The sequence below is a fragment of the Papilio polytes genome, unplaced genomic scaffold (assembly GCF_000836215.1).
Source record: "Papilio polytes unplaced genomic scaffold, Ppol_1.0 DF824169.1, whole genome shotgun sequence".
NCBI classification, from domain to species: Eukaryota; Metazoa; Arthropoda; class Insecta; order Lepidoptera; family Papilionidae; genus Papilio; species Papilio polytes.
Window position 1 is genome coordinate 3238426 of NW_013525035.1, and position 20309 is coordinate 3258734.

The window sequence follows — 20309 nt, forward strand, 5'->3', positions numbered from 1 at the left end:
TATCGTCAAAAAGCTTTATGAGAATTTTAGACTCTCAGTTTGTAAATTAAATATTTGGAGCTCACTAGTACGATATTATGTTTTCATACATTTATTTCCTTTCGAAATGTAACACTTAATAACAATTTTATGTTTTAACGTCGTAATAATTGAGTTGTTATTTGATTGTGAATTAACTGTGTAAGGCGGCGACATCTCCGATCGAGCTTGTGCTGGCTCGCCTGATTATATTGCGCCATGACACAAGCTACACGCGATTGAGGAAAATTTATTATTTAAACCCATCAAATCGCTATGTTAAAATTCCATTTTCATTTTTGTATCCTTATTTCAAATTAACCACTTTTGTTCAAAATGGCTAACCGAATAGGTTTTCACAATTTAAAAGCGATTCTGGTTGTCGATTAAGCAATACTACATTCGATATTTTATTATTACCCAATCTAATTATAAAATAAGTCAATGATAAAACTGCAGCTCAAATATGCAGCATGCAAACCTTCAAATCTAACTCGAAAAGGTTAGCCCTCAATGAACCACAATTTTCTGATCTATCTATCAAATCTACAAATCCGAAAAGAAAGAATATTTTAGAAAATTCTTTATTTACTTAATAATGTGTCTAAGATACAACCCTGATTTACATAATGAACGTGATAGAAGCCCCAATCTTATTGTGTGCGTTGAGCAGGGCTAATGCAATTTGCGTGGCTCGTTTCGTAATGTGACCGTCCTCAGTGCACAGTCGCTACTCGCTGGTGACTTACACGCGGCCCTGATTAGTCGCGAAGGCCGTCCGCGGACCTTTAGTATTACATTACCTTTCGTTTGTTTAATACTTGCTGAAAAACATTGTGATTGAATATCTGTGTTGGGTGAATGTGTTAATATGTGTTGAAGTTTATAACGCAATGAGTATGGTTTTAAAAATTAAGGTTATTCGTGTATTGCAATCAAAGACTAGGAGGGATAAATTATGTCTAAATAGGTGAAAGTATGAAGTATGTTAAGAATTAAAATTCGTTGGAGCGTTGAAACGTGTTCTACACAATAATATTTTATCAGAAAGGTTATTTCCCTAAAATATTGCGAAAACTTTTAAAAGTATCTTTCTTCAAGTGTTTTGAAAAATCTTATGTCCTAGTATAACTATCGATTGTATGAGGTCAATAACTCTTACAAAATGCTTTCTGATCTTAGCTGGGTTCACAATGTGCACGTCTAAAGTGCAGCTCATTGCATTTCCCTGCTGCAGGCTAATGAAGATAACGCATGTTCCTGCACTTAAACTGAAACGCCTTTTCTAAAGCTCCTTTGTACCAAGTCTCGAGTAACGTTTTCGAGACTTGCAAAATACTTGCGTTCTGTTGTACAGCACAATAAGTAAAAATACAATACTTTTCTCATCTCCTGTTTCATTCTCCTGCTCCTGTTTGGTTATAAAAGCTAGGAAATGGATTTGTATGTCTCCTAGTGCATGGAATTGGTGTCTTAGCATGTAAACTTAATCTTGCTAATATTATAAATGCGAAAGTTTAGATGGATGGATGTTTGTATAGTTTGATGCCTTAACTGTTGAACGAATCTCAATGAAATTCGGCATAGATGTAGAGCCTAGTCTGGAACAACACATAGGCTACCTTTGTTTTTTGTAATTCCGCGCGGACGAAGTCACATGCAAAAATTACTAACTTTATATATAAAATTGGTAATAATTTTGTCCTGGAAAAATGTATCAAGTAACCTTAATCGTGACATTAATTTTGTGTGCCTGAGGTAATATTTGTTTGGCTACAATTTTACTATGTTTCGTTTAGTGCTTGTCATTAAATATCTTTATAACACATGTTATATGGTCTAAGGCTTTTTCGTACAGTTATTTATTAAATACGGTTTATTACAGCGGCCAGGGTCAAAAAACCACGCTTTATTTCGGGCTTAAATCGTCAATATGCATAATAACATTGACTAAAACTAAAAAAAAATACTTTACTTTGATAGATATTTTTAGTACCAAATAATATAAATTAATGTTTATCAAGTTTTTTTAAAAAAACATAAAACAAGGTGTAAATCGCAAAAATTGACGCTTAAGACAGTCTACGTAGGAGCAATCGATTTATGTGATCTTTAAAGAATCAATAGGAAGGTATCAATTTTATTGAATACGTAGGTGAATTCAGTATCATGCCAGGTGTATTGATAAAGATAGGCATATTATAATTAGTGTGGCGATAAACATAATTTAATTAGAGCGAGCTAAGCAGACGCGCAAACGTCACGCCTCTAAAATGCAATTTTCGAAATGTTTACTCTAGCAATTAATAGGGTTGTCACTACACTAATTAATGGTATATTTTTTTTAAATTATAGATTTAGATTGAAATAAGATTTGTCTATTATAATTGCTAACTTCAAAACCCACTTAATATGTTAAGGTTTGTTAATTGTATTTGGTTTATTCTAAAAAAAACCATATGAACATACCAATAGGGTCTTTATTTTAAAAAATAGTTTTTATATTTGCAGTCCTAATTATCTTATTACGATAATAAGGCTTTAAAATTGAATGTAAGGGTAATTTGGCAACCCTAGCAACGTAGCTTAATTGGCGCTGGCACCGCTTTGACAGGTAGCAATTACAAGTTCTGCTTTTGAGAGCATTTGGTTTGAATTATATATTTACTGCAGTGGAAACTTACAGTTGCTATTTCACTTTTTATTAGCTTTCTTTAAGAATTTTCTTAATTATATGTACTACTAAATAAATATATCAATAAGTATATAAAATAACGGAATGGTAAATTCTTTAATATCGTAACACATTTAGTACTGCAAATATTATGAATTTGCTACAGCGGTTCAAATCAAAGTACCTAATTGACTTCAATTTCGATATCCTGTCTAGACGGCAATAAAATGTACCGCAAACGACTATTTTATTTCAGAAGAAATAGCTTGATTTTATGGTAGTCTAAACCCTGATATACACCTACGGTTCAATGTGTACATTTTTAACAGAATAGTACGACGGGTCATTTAAAACTTAAGGTGTGTAGCGGGCTTAACGAATATACGTTTTGACAGTCTTCGGTTTGATTTTAACTAAGTAGTAAGCATGAATATTGATCGGAGCTATTGTCCAATTAACTTATTGTAAACTACCTATTTATAGAGCTTATTTAATTTTTTTTTAATTACTAATTTCGTATACCAGGTGTTAAGAGATTTTTAAATCAGATTTAAGCTCGACATAATCAGCTGATCGACCTTGCGGAATTTTTCCAAGTCACGTTGCGTCGCCGGCGACAATTTGTCGACAATATTGTTGTTTATTAATATTGTTTTAACAATCAAAATAATTGCCTTGTTACGTAATACATTGTGCACTTTGATTAAACACGAAGTAATTGTGTACATACGCGTAACGCATTGTAAATGAAACATTATGCAAATACAATTATTATTTAATGGATTTGCAATTGAATGTGATCTAGTTTGAGATATTAGTTCTAAAATACATAGCCTGAATATAATTCTTTGTAATAGCAACATTTTTTCTTTATAAATATGATTATGGTTTAGACAGCCGTACTATAGGAGAAAGTTTATTGCACATTTTCATTTCAAAATAAGTTTTATTATTCCAAATTAAAAAGAAGGAAATAGAAACTAAGATTATTAACGTCTTAATTAGGTACATCTGTGTGAATACAATACGCTATTAACTAAATTGTGTTTACACTCTGAAGGAAATAAAACGTAACTTCTTTCTTTTCTTTGAGCTATGCCAATACAATAGGTTTGTCAAAGAGTTACACATTGTTGTTTTACAGCATTCTACACTTAGGAAGGTTCTCTTTTATATCCCTCAGTCGTTTAAATCTGATTTCGAAGGAATATCGTCACTGGATAAACGATTGATAATTTATATTCGGACTAAATTTTGCACGTGACTCCGTCTTCGTGGAAAAAAACTTATAAAGTAGCCAATGTGTTCTGCCAGACTATGTTCTACATCTGTGCCATATTTCATCGAGATCCGTTCAGTCTTTCTGGAGATATCTTGTACCAAACACCCATTTATCTAAACTATCGCTTTTATAATATTAAAAAGAAGTAAGGTTTGTTCGTGTTTTATATTGTAATGTATCCGATACATCGTAATATCATCTTTACCAATATTCAATCAACTAACATGGCTTGTAACTTTCTCTTGCAAATTTAAGACGCGATAACAACGGTTCGTCGTTTATTGGACGCTGCTAACTTTGTGCCAATATACCAAAGTGGGCTTCGATGTACGATACGCAATCAAAACAAATCGCACAAGCACAATTGAATTGCGTCCCTATCGTCAGAGAGTTAGGTGCGTCGATATCGATATTCGAGGTCAATCGACCCCGTCTCTAGCGTTTTTTTATCTATAGTTCGGTATCTTAGTAAATCCAATCAGTGTATTACTTTTTATTTTGTGCTTTTTGCGATTGATGCAGTTAGCTGGCGGTTTTTACTTTCTATCTTCAGCTTTATTTGCAAATCTCTCAGGCTTTAAAGAATTTTAGTGCTACTTTCTATACCCCCATTATCTTTTGCCTGACAAAAAGTCTAGACAGTTATCGTTGGTTATTACTGAAAGCGATGTTGAAAAGCTTCTACTTAAACTCTTTTTATTTATAAATAGTTTTTAAATCTGTCTTTCGTGTGAAACATAAAATATGTAATATGTAAGATATTTAGAGTAAATGTAAACGGCCTTAGGAATTCCGTTTGAATGTAGGACTCGCACGGCATTTGCTTCAAGATAATGGTTTAGATCAGAATATTAGCCTCGGCACACGGATATACTTGAGAATGGACTAAATACAATATGAAAGGCTAAGAAGTTTGTTAAATAAAATCCATTTAATGACTTTAAAATGGTCGTTTTCTTAGATTCAATCGATTCATTCACTTATCCTTTCTTGTTAGATATTTGTTTGATAAGGAATCTGTTAATAAAGTTGCATGTTATATAAGGTGTTGATTTACTTAACATTCTTCAATGTAACCTTCATTTAATACTGTATTAAAGCATAATAGTGAATTCTTTAGTAGTCCGTTCACTTGCTAACAATAAACATTAATGACCGTCATAGAAGTCACACAACCCACTTCCAGTGAAATCTCAAAGGCGTCGACGCGAGTTTGATAGAGTTGGATTTCATGCCAGTCATTACGACACGTAAATGCTTTGATTTATTATCACAGTTTTCCCCTACGTTTACATTACTTGTAATGTATTATTAATGCTGATCACTTTGTTATTCTGACCCGAATAGTTTCGTTTTACAATTGATGAGTTTGAAAGTCAAGAAAATTGTAAGTCATAGCATTGTTTACACTATTTGTCCACGTGTACAGTCATCTAATCTTATCTGTGCTAATCCGTTTATTCAAAAAAATAGACCGTTGCCTAGCAACTGGAAGTTATGAAAACAATGTTATCGTTCATACATTTCCACGTCACGTTTTATCGGCGATAGCACTTTCGACTTGCTTTATTAAAATAGCAAAACTAGAAGAGTTAACTTAACTATTAGTACTATATGTACAGCATTAAAGAACTTCCAATAATATTTTTTTTAACACTGTTTTCTATATAACAGAACGACATAAACGATTTACAGACAGTTGAAGTATTCAGTGAAATCAAATAATTTTATGTGTTTGTGTGAATTAGTGACAAAACAGTACACAATAGTGTTCGATAGTGTATACAAGTGTACAAAAAGTGTCGAGAGTGATTCGGGCTAGGATATTTGGTCAAAGTGGCGAAGTCTGAGTCCCGGGTGGTGCTAGTGGGCGAAGGGGAGGAGGGGGATGGGTGCTGCTGCCCTGGCATGAGGATCGGGGACCTGGGTGGTGCGTTGCTGGAAGCTGCCAAACTGACCAGGTTCTGGTTCTGCCAGAAGCCAGGATACGGGTGAGTGTAACTGGTCCTAGCTAATGGAATTCCCATTAATTATCCAACAGGGACTCGGAAAAATATAATGTTCAGTTAACTCATTCATGTGTATGGTATTTACTTCTTAAACTTTTTTATTAATATACATACATAAATGTAATGTTAACTTTTATACTGGATTGAATTACGTATTGTCCTTTGATATCTTATTTCAAAACTTAACCTTCTTAGATCATATTGCTGAGATATTGTCAATTGTAGGTACTCGGTGTCGTTGTTGACCTCCACGTCTTGTAGCATATCCCTTTGCCATTGCCAATGCCTTCTCTTTCTTATCAATTTACTAATAAATATATTAGTATTTTTCACTCTAAACATTGATAATGAATCCAGGTGTATGAAACACTCATAACCTCACAAATATTTCCTTACTTTTACGATGAAAAGAGGATCATTAAATAACGTAGCAACAAGCTAGAAATTTGTCCAAGTGATATTATCATAACCCGAGGCAAATTAAAATACTTGCAACAGCGCGGAAAGGAGGTTCTGTTTATTCGATGTTAACCTAATTTACGTTTCATGTTGAACCCTCTCCTTTTAGGATTTATAACTTTTAAAATTTTGTTTTAAATACAGGTCCTAAAGGTATGTGCAACAAATGAAATTGTCAAATATTTATGATACACTGTCATTCTGATATTTGCCACCGTCGCAAGCGGACGTACCCATATGCTCTGTCATTTACAAATTTTCTTTTCTATTTAGGCTATTTTTCTTGGCAGTAGTAAAATTTTACAAGTAATAAAATTTGTTGGTTAAAAGCCAGTTAGATTTCCAGTGTACACGGAAACTGTTCTTGACCTGATTGACAATGCTTAAAATTTATAGAGGTCGCTACGATTATATTATTTCTTGGATCTTACAAGCCCTTTTTAACAAGATAACCCGAATTCTTGGATCTGTTTACTTCAAGATTCCCGAAGTTAAATTATTTGTAAATTTAGATACTTTATGTAAACTTTTTAATATAAAAACTAAAAGACTTGCTGTATACATTTTTGTAGTTCAAGTGATTATTTTACGATTTTTTTAGCCATACTTGTAGTAAAGTCGACGTCGATTTTGTTAAAATTTTCGTGTATCGATGTTCGAAACGCATAAACCATAAAATGATCTACGTTCACCCACAAATAGTTGATAATGTCGGGCGCCCTGTGGTCGTGCATTAGATAAATTTGAAATGAAGTCTACGACCTCGTTCCGTAGAGGCGGGCAATCTGGCCGCCGCAGTCGTACCCAGTTTAATAATCGAGTGTTTTTTTTTGCACAAAACTGGGTCGCTCCTGCAACCGGCGGGTGCATTCAGCCGGTATTAATGTACTCGGAGCGACAGAATGGGACCCCCCCCCATTTTGTAGCCTTCGACAATGGAGAGGATGTACCGCTCCAATTCAGATATAACTATTCTTGATACTTTGAGGTTTATTTTCTCTTTTATTTCATTTAAATTGTCATTAACAAGCAATTGTTAATTGTCAAGTTCTAATTAGTTCCTTAATTAAATAAATGTCCAAATCTATATTATATGGTATAATCGGAAGGGGGGGCGAGATTGGAAAACTGTTTCAAATATACATATATGCAATGAATCAGTAAAACATCTGTTGCATCCGCGTGAGGGGGGGTTAATATTCAAACGAATTTTTCAAAAAACATAAATGTAATAACAAAATAATTTCTCATTGTAGTAATGTCCTGTTGTCGAAGAAAGTGTTGGATTCAAAGAGTGTGCCGTTTCGTCATATTGCAGTGTTCGCTGTGCTGCATTTCACTGAATCTGGCTCGACGCCAAGACGCGAGCCTCGAAGAATTAATTGGCAGGCTCCGTTGCGGATAAATGTTAGCTACGGATCTTACTGAAGCCTGTTTAAGTAGGTCTGTTCTAAGCTCGAGGGTGGGCGCTTTGTTACAGAAACGGCTAGCGAAAACAACTATGTTAAATGAGTTTTGTTTATATAGTTTGTGTATAAATGAGCTAAAGGGTGTTGTTATTATATTTATAAAGCGTAAAGAATTACTTAAATAAAATGCAAATCATGGAGATAATTCTTTCAGGTATAGATGAAAGAAAGAATATCTTAAGAAACTTAGAAGCAGATACATTAGGTAGTACATATACAATTACATTATAAACATACACAACTAAAAAGAAAGATTTATCAGAAGAAAAACTTGGATTCCCAATAGTTTTCGACTTTCATCAATTCATTAATAAACTTTGTATTATAGTCCCTTAGCTACCAATTTCTCACATTACAATATTACGTCCGGAACTAATTAGTTGTTACAATGATCGGTACGAACAAACAAAAACAGCAGAATATTTTCCGGAGCAATAAAACTGGGCTACGTCGAGAACTATGTAGATGGTTGGAATTGCTCGATTGTTACTATTGATTGCTTTGTTTCGTTTTAAATACGTTTTTGTTGTACTTTTTCTCTATAGATATGTTTCTAGAAGATAAAAAATGTATATGAAATCGTACATAACTTTGTATTGGTTCTACCTTTGTTAATATCTTAAAATGTACTTTTCTGATCAAGTCAAAATCTTTTATTAACCTATTAGCTTTTGCCCGCGCTTCCGTCTGCGTGGAAAATAAAGCTATGTGTTCTTTCAGACTATCTACTACATCTACGCCAAATTTCATCGCGATCCGTTCAGACGTCTATGCTAGAAACTCTAACAAACATCTATACATCCATCCAAACTTTCGCATTTATAATATTAGTAAGATTCAACGGTTATCATATGAAACTTCGTCTAGATGTTTGCATATGAAAATAACGTTTGGAAAATCCATTAGTGACTTTTAAATCTTGAACTCTGAACGTTTCCAACAAGTTGATATTATTGCTGGCAACTCTAAACGAGTTGTGAACGCTTCAAACGTTGCAACTGCTTTCCAACTTGAGTTTGATAATTTCAAGTTGTGCATCTCTGTGTAGCAAATGTTGTGTGTGAGGAAATGGAGTTTTGTAACAAAATGTATCCGGGTTTGTTGGAGTTGGAATATCATTTTGAAAACCAAATAAATGCAGGTATAAATGTAACATTCTTAATTCTCTTATTAGATACAATGTCTTTACGATAGCGATATATTTAAGAAACCAAATTAAAATATTTCCATCGTTATTGAATTCAAACATCTAAGATTATGTGTTTTTTATTTCTTTGCATAGGTTATTAATTTCCTTTCCGTTCTCTTTTTTATCAAAACCACAAGCTGTATGTTGTCGTTATTTTTAATAAGAAAAATGTCACTTTAATGCATTTCATCTTGACTCTTTTTAAATTGCCTTGGTTATTTACGCTATAAAAACTAAGGCTATAATAACTATTAGTGTGTAGTGTAGTGTATTTGTACTATTTTCTTACTCCTACTAATATTATAAATGTGAAAGCGAAGATGGATTAATGGATGTTTCGTTAGTGTTTGTTTTTTTTTTATGTTTGTTAAGGTAGCGCTTGACCACGAAGCGTTACTTTTTTTGTAGCCTAAACTGAACGGATCTCGATGAAATTTGCCATAGATGTAGAGGATAGTCTGGAAGAACACATAGGCTACTCTCTTTTTTTTAATTCCCCGCGGACGGAGTCGCGGGCGAGAGCTAGTATTAAATACAAGTCATTGCTATTCTTATTCGTACAAATAAGTCAAAAATCGAGTCAAGAGTATTAAGTTCGGACTTATTAATATTAAAATTATAATAATAAAGAAATGAAACAGTGAAAATAAATTAGTAAATATTTGCATAAAACAATGCAACGGTGGCTTAGCTCCTCATTATGATGAGCATGGGTCTCATTAAAGCGCACCCCGCGGCTCCATAGGGCACAATTACTAACAAGTACCTGGATGACCGACTTTTGCGGGAATATTATATTTTTTTCCACGTAGCATTCCGTATTGTTTACAGGTCACATGCTTCCTATTGTAATGCTTCTTATGTTTTAATAAGCTTTTGTGAAATGTAAAATTTTAAATAATTAAATTAATTAAAACGACCAGAAGTCTCTGTTGAGGTAGTGCTCTGTGTTACCTCTCACTCTTACGGTTCTCGTTTGCTGAAGTTTCCGTTTATTTTATTATTACCTAATTATTCATTAGTGTTAGTTTGAACTGAGTTACAAGTAGTTAAACTCATGTTTCGTAGTTCGGAAACACATTTCATGAAGTTATCGAACTAAAAATACTAATAAAGGGTTAAAAGTAGCTGGGAAACCGGACATTATTCTATAATTGTTAATGAACCTTAATCAGTGATAAATTGCAACCTTTCTCCCTAGGATATTATAGCACTGGTCATATATTTATGTATGTATTATGTCCATTCACTTTACTTAGGTCTATGTTCAGCTTTCTAAACGTTGTCGTGACTCCCAGGTTGATATTCTAGACGCTAAATAGAAACACACGATCCATCTTCAAGTCCGGCTCAATATAAGTATATAGACTTATGTATATGCTAGGAATTCCATGATTTATGGTTTTACAGGATTTTTTTTTGTTAGTGAGTTCTCTCTTACATTTTAAGGGGTCGTTTTTTAATACTGCGGTCTGTCCTTAAACAAAGTTTTATCTAGAAAGTAATTTAATGCAAGTGAAACTTTTTTTAAGCCAAGAATTTTTGGCACACACTCATAACTTTCTCGTGCCAACACATTATAAACTAAGTTGGTTTCTCTTATGAAAAGTTAAGGACTAGTAAAACCAGATAATGAATGTTTCATTTTTATTTAATGTTTAAAACATGATAACTTAGAAAATTGGAGAAACAGATGATTTTTTTTTTCTTTAGCCTAAGTGCGATTTAAAAGTCATGTGAAAGAACATTTCTCTTACTTTTTAAATTTAATTCAATTAACGAAATAACTGTGTAGGCACAGGAAAACCTAAACATTGGATAAAGTGTTGGGGTTACTCTAAAATTCTGTTTTCATAATAGATCTATGGTTACCGTACATCATGTTTGTTGAAGCACTGAGAGGTGAATATCCGTGTGACCCTGCTGTCAAATTTAATTTGTTTGAACATTTCTATATTTTAATTCAAAGTGTATTCTTTGTATTGTATTTATTCATTTTTGAAATCGTGAAAATTAGCACTGTATAGTAAATAATAAAATTACTGCCACATTCAGACGTTTAATACTTACTTAAGCATTTTATTAGTGTAGATTCTTTACTAAATCCACACTAAGCGATTTCTCTTAGTTCACAATTATCATCTCTAAGTGCGGTAGTTGATGTAGTAAAAATTCATGAAAAATAAATTATGTACTTGTTTGCGGTTTAGGAACATGGTTTGCACATTTAAGGGCCTCGGCTGGCGCTTGTGGGTTGTCGCGTGGGCTGTAGCGGCAACAGATTGTTTAATATGTTATGTAATAACATCCTACGCACATTACGAAGCCTAAATTCTATTCAGATGGCGTAAATTGTTGCTGCGAATTAGTTAGTTGTTAAATAATTTGTTGAGAATTTTGTTAAACTTTATGAATACGATAATAAAATTAGATTAGTCTTCTTAATGAAGATTATGGAAATACGTTTACTATAATTTTACTTATTATTTACTTCCTCTATTATATCTATTATATCTATATATGATATTTACGTGGCAAAAGTTACGTAATTTGCAAAACAACGAGCACTTGTAGTTAAGTGTTTTGAAGATGATAAATTTTGTATGATACAACTGGCAATACTATGATGTAATTAACATATAAGTGTCAATATACTAGTGTAAAATAAATTTCAAATAAACGTTTGGTTTGATCCTACGGAGATCATCTTGTTACAAGTAGAGTCGAGGAAGTTAATTTCCTACCCGCTTTGGTGAATTGGCATTTTAAAATTGTAGTATCTTACATACGTGCTAAAATAATAGTAGTGTTATCACAATATTATTGTCAGTAACTTTAATAATATCTAATAACTAACTAACTTTCATAACATCAGTCAGTAGCATTGGTTTATACAACTCAATAGTACCTATGTAGCATTTGCCAGGGTTTTTCTATGCATAGCCATTTCTACGTATTCCCATTATATGTATTAATGTTAACAATGCATCTAGTAGTATAGACGAGTTCTTGTAAAGGAAATTTTCACCTTTAATTTTTTTTTTGGATAAATGCCAGCTCTCTCAATAAGCCATATTAGGCCATTAAGAATTCTGTATTCGTTTAAACTCTGATTTTGCCAAGAAATTAGCAAGTAGGATGTGTTTACCTGAGGTAAGTTGCCAAGAATGATGCACGTATTGTTAAAATTTACCTTTTTTGACTTTGGTATTCCCATATTTTTACCTTTACAAAGATAAGTCTATTCTGGTTTAAACCTTTTTTCTTTCGGAACAGCCTAATCTGTATGCTTTTCTTTCCTTAAAATACAAGTAACAAGTACCATTGTTACCGGATGTTAAGTTTTATTGTACTTAATCGTACTGACACACTTGTCTATACAAGGGTTTCAGTACGCAGTACAGCAGTCTATACTGCTCAAATTTCCTTATAAATTAACTCTACAATTTTGACCCAAGCCTTGTCGGACAATCGCTCTAGTTTCTTTATAAAGACATTTTAATTATGTCTTTTAAAAAAAACTACCCTTTGCATAGTTAAACAAAGACGTTAAATGAGTGGCAAAGACTAGATAGAACGGACAGTTCCTTTGAGCGTTTGAGATGCGATTACACGGTGTAATTAACTTTGTTTTAGCAAGACAAGGCAATCTTGTAGTCCGCTCTTTAGCAATAGGATCTCAGTAACCTTTTCATTATAAGTTTAAAGGTAAATTAAATTGTATCTACAGTGAAATAATTAAATTCGGTACTCATTTGGATAGAATAATTTTTAAAATAGCACACATGTATGTTGCCATAACAATATTTCGACCTGATTGCATTAACTGCACTAAATTGTATGTTGCTGAAACGGGTAGCAAATAAACTTCCTCGACTGTACAATCGGGGAAACTGATGGTGTTCCATCTTAAAAGTTACAATTGTTTGAAAATTTTGAATGGAGACGCGGAACAAAACCCTACACAACGCAGCTCATAAATGTGTCTGTACGAAAATAAAGTCGGTTAGTGATAATAGGAAGAGGTGGAGTTTGTCTCGTTGCAATGAACGAGACATTTTTTTCTAAAGTGGAACATTGCGGATTTCCGCGATTGTACACCATTAAGTCCGCTAAAATAACCCTACAAACATTAGGCTTCTGGGTCCTTCCCCGCCCCAATCTCTCGTCCTTTGATCTAATTCTCTGGCATCTATCTAACAATGTTTGAGGCTGGAATGTGAAAAAGTTTCAAGTAATGTCTCTGTTTGTGCTATACTCTGTGCCGACCTCCCTCTGTAGCCCTCTGCTTACAATTTGAAATACCGCGCATTAGTGACATAGTTAAAGATGTTTCTGGCTTTCATCTTTGTTAGCAAAGTTTACTTATTTTCGGTGTTTTTCTCAAGACAATAAAGAAATGAGAATAGCAACAGAAAAAAGTTGTTCAGTTTCGTAATATTCTATTAAATATGTAGGTACCCCATAAATACCCCGTATTTTTATATTCTCTAATGCAATTCAGTTAATTAACGTAGTTTTCATTAAACAGCTAACAATTTACTTGTAACATTATGTATGTTATGGTCGGTAATGATTAAAGTATCGCTTGAGTGCGTCTCACTGTCAAGGTAAGCAAACACATGTGCTTTATAACATTACAGATTGTAAACAGTGTTATTAATATTTTATGTTGATATTCGTAAATTATAAACTAATTTTATAGCGGCACGTCCTGGCTTCAAACAGGTATATGTCATTAAATGTTTTAGAACGATATATAAGTATAGTCTGTTATTTTCTAAGCCTAGCGTTTGTTAATATTGTTAAGAAGAAAATTAGTACCGCGCTGTAGAATTGGCGCAACACTAGTTTATTGGCATAAACGTCACATCTCCAACTGACAGCTGTCAATGTCATTAAAACGATTGATATTTCGCGCGCATTCCTGGCGGGACCGCTAGTTCTGAGTGTAAATTAATTTCGCTGGTTACAATCATATTAATTGTTTAAAAATGTAAATCATTTTCATATTCTCTATATTATATTACTCTAGATAGTTCAGTTAGGTATAGGCTAAAAGTAAATATATTTTTATAAATAATACGATTGCCAGTTACCCGGTCACCGCAATAAGCTTTTCGCTCCGTTGACTCTTTATTGAGGCGATTTTATCTCAGCGTAATTATAAAATCTCATAAGTACCTAGTTTTTTTACTATGGACTAGGATTATGAATGTACTTTGATCGCTATGAAACAATAACAAGTGGAAAATTTTGTTTTAAAATATCTTGAAGATTTTAAATATGCATGTTAAAATATTTGGGGGAGATATTTTCATCATTCGATAAAGATAATTGGAATATGAAAAGACCTATATTTATCTTCACAGTTATCATCTCCCCTACCTTATCCTACTCCCATAGGGTCGGCACACCGGGTTTTCGTCCTCCAAAGCACTCTATCATCCGTCATCTCAGTCATTATTCCCTTCTTGATCATGTCACCTTTCACGCAATCCATCCATCTCTTTCTAGGTCTACCTCTACCGGTGTACCTCCACACTCATAACTAAAGTGCTTCTTGTTACATGCGATTCATCCCTTCTTAACCTTCACAGTTATAAACTATCTTATTACAGTATCATAATGTAAACGAAAATGTGCGCAAGATTAGTTCAGGATGCATCAGATTAAGAAAGTAATTTCCTCAACATAAATAAAACTGCTAAATATTCTATCTAAAATAGTAAACAGAGTAGTTTTGAAACAGAAAGTAGAGATATAGAGCAAAATAAATGTCTGTTTCTAGTCAATTAAACACAAACAAATTGTGCAATGAATTCACTTGTATTTGCGGTTCCGGCGTCAGCTGCACTCTGCAGAACAAATGTTTGCACTGCATACTCTTTGATAACGTACTGTTAACGTGTGGTAATACTTATATGTTAGTATACTATTACTTATGTTTTTTATGTTTAATCGCATTATGTAACACTAGCTTTCGCCCGCGACTCCGTCTGCGTGAAATTTAAAAAAAAAAACAAAAGTAGCCTATGTGTTCTTCCAGACTATGCTTTACATCTATACTTTATATGTATATAATGCAGATTTATTTTCTTCTTTCTCGAAGATATTCTTCGGAGGGAGATTTTTTTTTAATTGTTAATTTGCAGTGATTTTGATGGTAGTATTATCTGTTTATTTGGTAGGTATCATGTCTTTGTTGACTTTAATAGGAAGGCATCGTGTATGTATTACGCATGGCTGCCGTATATGTGAACACCTTATCAGTTCTACAAGCTATCGCTAATTGAAACATAAGACGTTCATTTGCATATTAATTTATACGACTTCCATTTAGCAGCTCAATAAGGGCGATAATGAGTGAAACCGGTTTATATAATACCCAAATAACTTAACGATAGTTTGATTATGTACAGTTTTTTAAAATTGTCTATTTTATGTGTTGAAAAATTGAATTGATACAGTTTAATCTTATCTTACCAATATTATAAATGTGAAAGTTTTTTAATGGATGGATCGATGATTGTTGAAAGGTATCAGCGAAAAGGCTAAAATTCAGCACAGATGTAGAACATAATATCAAAGAACATCTAGGCATTCCGCCCGAACGGAGTCGCGGACAAAAGTAGATGTCCTTACCTTTTTACTGTACTTTAAAATTTATGACCTTTTACTTTAATAGAATAATATCTGTCTTGTTGTTTTACAACGTAATTAATTAAAAAGGTAACGTCTACTTTTATTTTTGATAAACTTATAAGGTACTTAGTCTGGTTCAGGAAAAATAAAACACCTACAAAACTTGCTAGCTAAATCTAAAGGTTTCTCGCCTTAAAAAATCACTTCCCCAATGCCGTCCGCTTTCCCGCCAGCCCAGCAATAAGGTGACCATATTGTACCGTTCAAATCTCGGACACTTAATTATTTATTAAGAAAAATCGTTATCATAATTAATGTTTATTCATTTCCGTTATTGTAATAATGTCAATATTCTTTTGAATCAGCGTCCATCAATAAAATTATTAATTCATTTAGAAATTTGTAGATATTGATAATTAATTATTCTTAATTAAATGATTATAAAGCCCATGCTTTAAATTCCAAAATAAATTAATAATTAGACATTAATTAATACGACAATTCTAGCGTAAGTTTTGTCTTTGTGTAACTATGCAGGTTTTGTTCTTAGACATTTTTTTATGTTTTATTATAATTGATTTTCGAAATAAAATATCTGCTATTCACACGCAATATTTCATCGTCCTTAATTTTACAATATTGTGGTCAACCTGATGCGAACAGGTACTAAAGCTGGACATGTGTAAATGTCGACGCTTGTAGGTTTTCATCCGCATTGGCTGTTTTTTGTTGTTACCACGCGCCTGCACTTTACGTCTTTATATTGCTTTTTATATCTTAAGGTTGTTTCGCTGCACCTTATAAGGTAGGACATGAGACGTCATATTTTATTTATCGAAAGTATTTATAGAAGTAACGAAAAGAACAAGAGTGTATAACTATATTTTTTCTGTAGTAAAATGACTGTTTAGTATTGATTTTTTATTATGTCGGGTAGTTGCATATTTTAATAAATTTTTGGCTGACTGCCATTAGGGTTATGTTTTTTACGGATATGTGTACCATACGATGTTATGATCTCCTAGTATCTGAACGTCGCGAACGTATCTTTACACAAAAGTGATAGCGCTAAATTTAGAGGTTGTTTTTTGTGTTGTTAACTTGTGGTTTTTCTTGTTGCAGCTTCTCACAGAAGGTTGACGAGGAGGAGTCCGGTGGCGGCGTAACGCTGCACCCTCCGGACGGATTCTACTCCCACCAGCACTCCATACACAGCGGGCATCATGCGCACAACGCGGAGCCCGACCGGGGCTACATGGAGGGCAATAGATACGTCACCGCTGTACACCGACCGTTGCAGGGTAAGCACACTGAACCTTTTAATGCCTAAAAATGGTTATAGCTATCTTAATGCTTGGTTAACTAAGATGAGTTAGTTTAAAATTTGACTGCTTTGTTCTTTAACCCTGTTTCTTTATTTGTGGTAAATCTAATATCAAATTGTCGATTATTGCCGCGTATGTTATTAAATAGTTTTTGTGTCTTTCATTTCTCTATGATAATTCCATGATTCACCTCTAGGTTTAAACCATTCGAACTCGTCATGCTCGTCGGCATCGAACGCGTCGACCGGCGCCGGGCTGTGCGCGGCCGCCGCCGAGCCTGCACCGCCGCTTTACATCGCCGCGCCGCCAGAGGGCTTCGGCCTCGCCGTGCACAACAACAGGTAATAAATCCCTACAACTTGATCTTTGGTATAGTGCCATTCAATCTTCATAGCGTCACACAATTTCGTACGCGACACTAAGTGCAACATAACTTAAGATCAGGGTAAAGATATACACGCGCTTTGCTCACCATACTCGCAGTGGGCCCATCTGGCACCCATTTGCGAAAACATATATTTGCAGCTATCGATGAGCATAGGTAAAGTTCTGAATTAATTTAATAAAATTAATTTAATAAATCTGAATTAATTAATTTAATAGTGCCACTATAATATAGATTGCAATTCTTGACCATATTGTTGAAACCATACTTTAAGGACATAAAACAAGAATTTTTATGTTATGAGACCTTAAAGTAATTGTTCTTTTATTAAAAATACTCGGTCAGTTATAGTGTCGAAGTATGCTATTGTAAAAGGTCAAGAAATGAAAATATATTAACTCACACTGTTTTATAGTAATTTGTATAAAGATGTAATGTCTGGTAAAGTACAAAGTTTCGATACGCGTTTGTTCGTAAAGATAAACTTGAGAGATTTTTTTTCCCCAAGCAAACTTTGTTAAAGGACCACAAAATGCTTATTCACTAAATTAAGTTAACCGTTTTATCGATGGCCTAGTTATTTAACCTTTCGATTACTGTAGAGTAAAACTTCTATCTGAAATGTTGGTGATTCAATTTTATTTTCCGGCACATCTTCCGCATTGTGGGTCGTTAGTATCTTTTTTGGCAGGTCTAGTACATTTAAAATGACACGACCTCAAAACTCGAGAGTATACACGAGGTTTGTTTTCTTAACGTTAAAAATTTGACCTGACCTAAAACACTAAGGGTTCGTTTCACTTGTTACGTAGTGTAAAGTGTTAACCGAAAACTGTAGTGGAAATTATTTGATCTTTACTACATTTTGATATATTTATTATAGTTTGTTATTTATAAATTGTAATTAACACCTAAGTTTTATTTTGAGGTTAGTTGTCATTTGTTTAATGTGGTGAAGGGTTATTATAAGCTGTCACTTATCTCTGTTTATTTATTTTATGGATACTGCTTACACTTGTAGCATTGGTGTTAATTGTGTATCTAATATGGTTCCTTCTCTAGGCGTGGCACAGACGTTGGGATCATTGGATCAACGGGGATAACCCCAAAAGACCCGAGTTTACCCCCTAAAAGGGGTAAATTGACTAGAGGGTACGTCCCCCTACCTCAGGAATGCTTGTACTTGAACCTTACCTTAGATAACTTACTTCCTCTGCAAATTCTATAAGCCATGTTGAAACTAAACGAAAGAGCTTTGTTCTTTCTTCTGAAAGAGCGTTTAAATTTTAACATAGCATGGAGTTTCGAACTAACTTTTGGCTTTTAATATTTCCGATATAAAAAACTTTTAAACAGGAAAAACTTAAATATCTAAGACTACGAGTGGATAAAAATCTTAATATAATAATGTCTATTTAATTCTTCTAACAATATGTAGTTTCTTCAGCTTACCTTTATAAAGTATACTTTCAAGTAAATCGAAGTTTCTAAAGTTCTAATCATAATAATAAGTCTGTTGAGCATGAATTATTTGGAAGCATTATGTATCTTTGATCTCATGAAACCATTATTTTCTAAATCAATACTAAGTATTTAGTGTTACATCCGTTAAACTGTTAGCTCTTTACAAATCTCCCGAACATTCGCTCTTTTAGAATTGCAATACCATACATCACTTTACAAACAACTCACGTACCTCACGTTTTCCCAATCTCACACAGGCCGAGCCTAAATCACATTTAGTGGGCGTCCACCTCTAAGATTATAGCTTATCTACGAACTTCGCACCCGGCACCTTATGGGCTGCGTACAGTGTAGATGTGCTATAACCTTTATCATTTCATTTTTATTAAATACTGTTTATATTTATATGTTTTTCCTAACTTTACAGTCGTTATGAGATGTCTCAAGACCTCCTGGATAAGCAAGTAGAGATCCTGGAGAGGAGGTACGGCGGTCTTCGTGCTAGACGCGCAGCGGTAACCATACAGCGCGCGTTCCGTCGAAGACAACTGCTAAAGAAATTTAGTGCTATCACTGCAATGGCCAAAGCTGCCGACTCTAATGCAAGACGGCTACAAGACGGCAGTGATCACGGACAACTTGTTAATGGTAATTGATCTAGATTTTTTCTTAAACGTGTGGCTAACGAGCAAGCGGCCAGAATCCACCAAAATGGCGAAGCGACCGCTGCTCATAGACAGCCGCAATTGCGAATGCGTTGCCAACCCTTGACGGAGAAAACACGCAGGAAAAGGATATTTCCCCTACCTGTTCGTTTCCTCTATTATCAAGTCCACTTTCCCTTCCCATCTTTTCCTTATAAGATAAAGGTGGAAATGGAAGGGGACTTAAATTTGGCCAGTACGCAAATTCATCAGACGAAACGCTGAATTGGTCCCACTTCACGCCTGTATTTTGTGTGTATATGATTATTATAACAGAAGGATTGTAGACAAAATCTAGCAGATCCCATAATTGGATCACTACCTCTTCACTCTAGCAACCTCACTAAAAGTTTGAACCTCCAGCAGTATTAATACATGTATACAGAATCAAGGCATAATTTATCTTTGTATATACCATTATTTTCGCTTAATAAGTTTAAATTAAACTATTTCAGGGAACGATATCTACGCAAATACGTTGTTACAAAAGAGTCCAGCGGGCACGGAGAAAATGATGGCTATGACGCGGCCCATGCGCTCCATGTCACTGCGGGAGCGACACGACGTCGATATCAAGTGAGTGTATTATTGTTTGTTCATTCATTATTTACAAGCTGTTGCTCGCGACTTCGTCCGCGTGAAATTATAAAAATATAGCCTATGTTATTCACAGTTAAATTACCTTT

At 33.9% G+C, this 20309-nt stretch overlaps 1 protein-coding gene across 6 annotated transcripts in view; it reads left to right on the forward strand.

Annotated features, from left to right (window-relative positions):
* Positions 1-20309, forward strand: part of LOC106111383 (IQ motif and SEC7 domain-containing protein 2) — a 110146-nt gene that overhangs the window by 77440 nt on the left and 12397 nt on the right. For 3 of the 6 annotated variants that reach the window (XM_013293444.1, XM_013293443.1, XM_013293445.1), the window contains exons 2-7: positions 5649-5965; positions 16868-17046; positions 17267-17411; positions 18518-18607; positions 19347-19567; positions 20079-20199. In XM_013293444.1, the coding sequence (XP_013148898.1) occupies positions 5883-5965; positions 16868-17046; positions 17267-17411; positions 18518-18607; positions 19347-19567; positions 20079-20199 (839 nt within the window). In that variant the 5' untranslated portion in view covers positions 5649-5882. The remainder of the gene's footprint in view (positions 1-5648; positions 5966-16867; positions 17047-17266; positions 17412-18517; positions 18608-19346; positions 19568-20078; positions 20200-20309) is intronic. The other 3 variants (XM_013293442.1, XM_013293447.1, XM_013293446.1) reach the window with 2 other exon arrangements.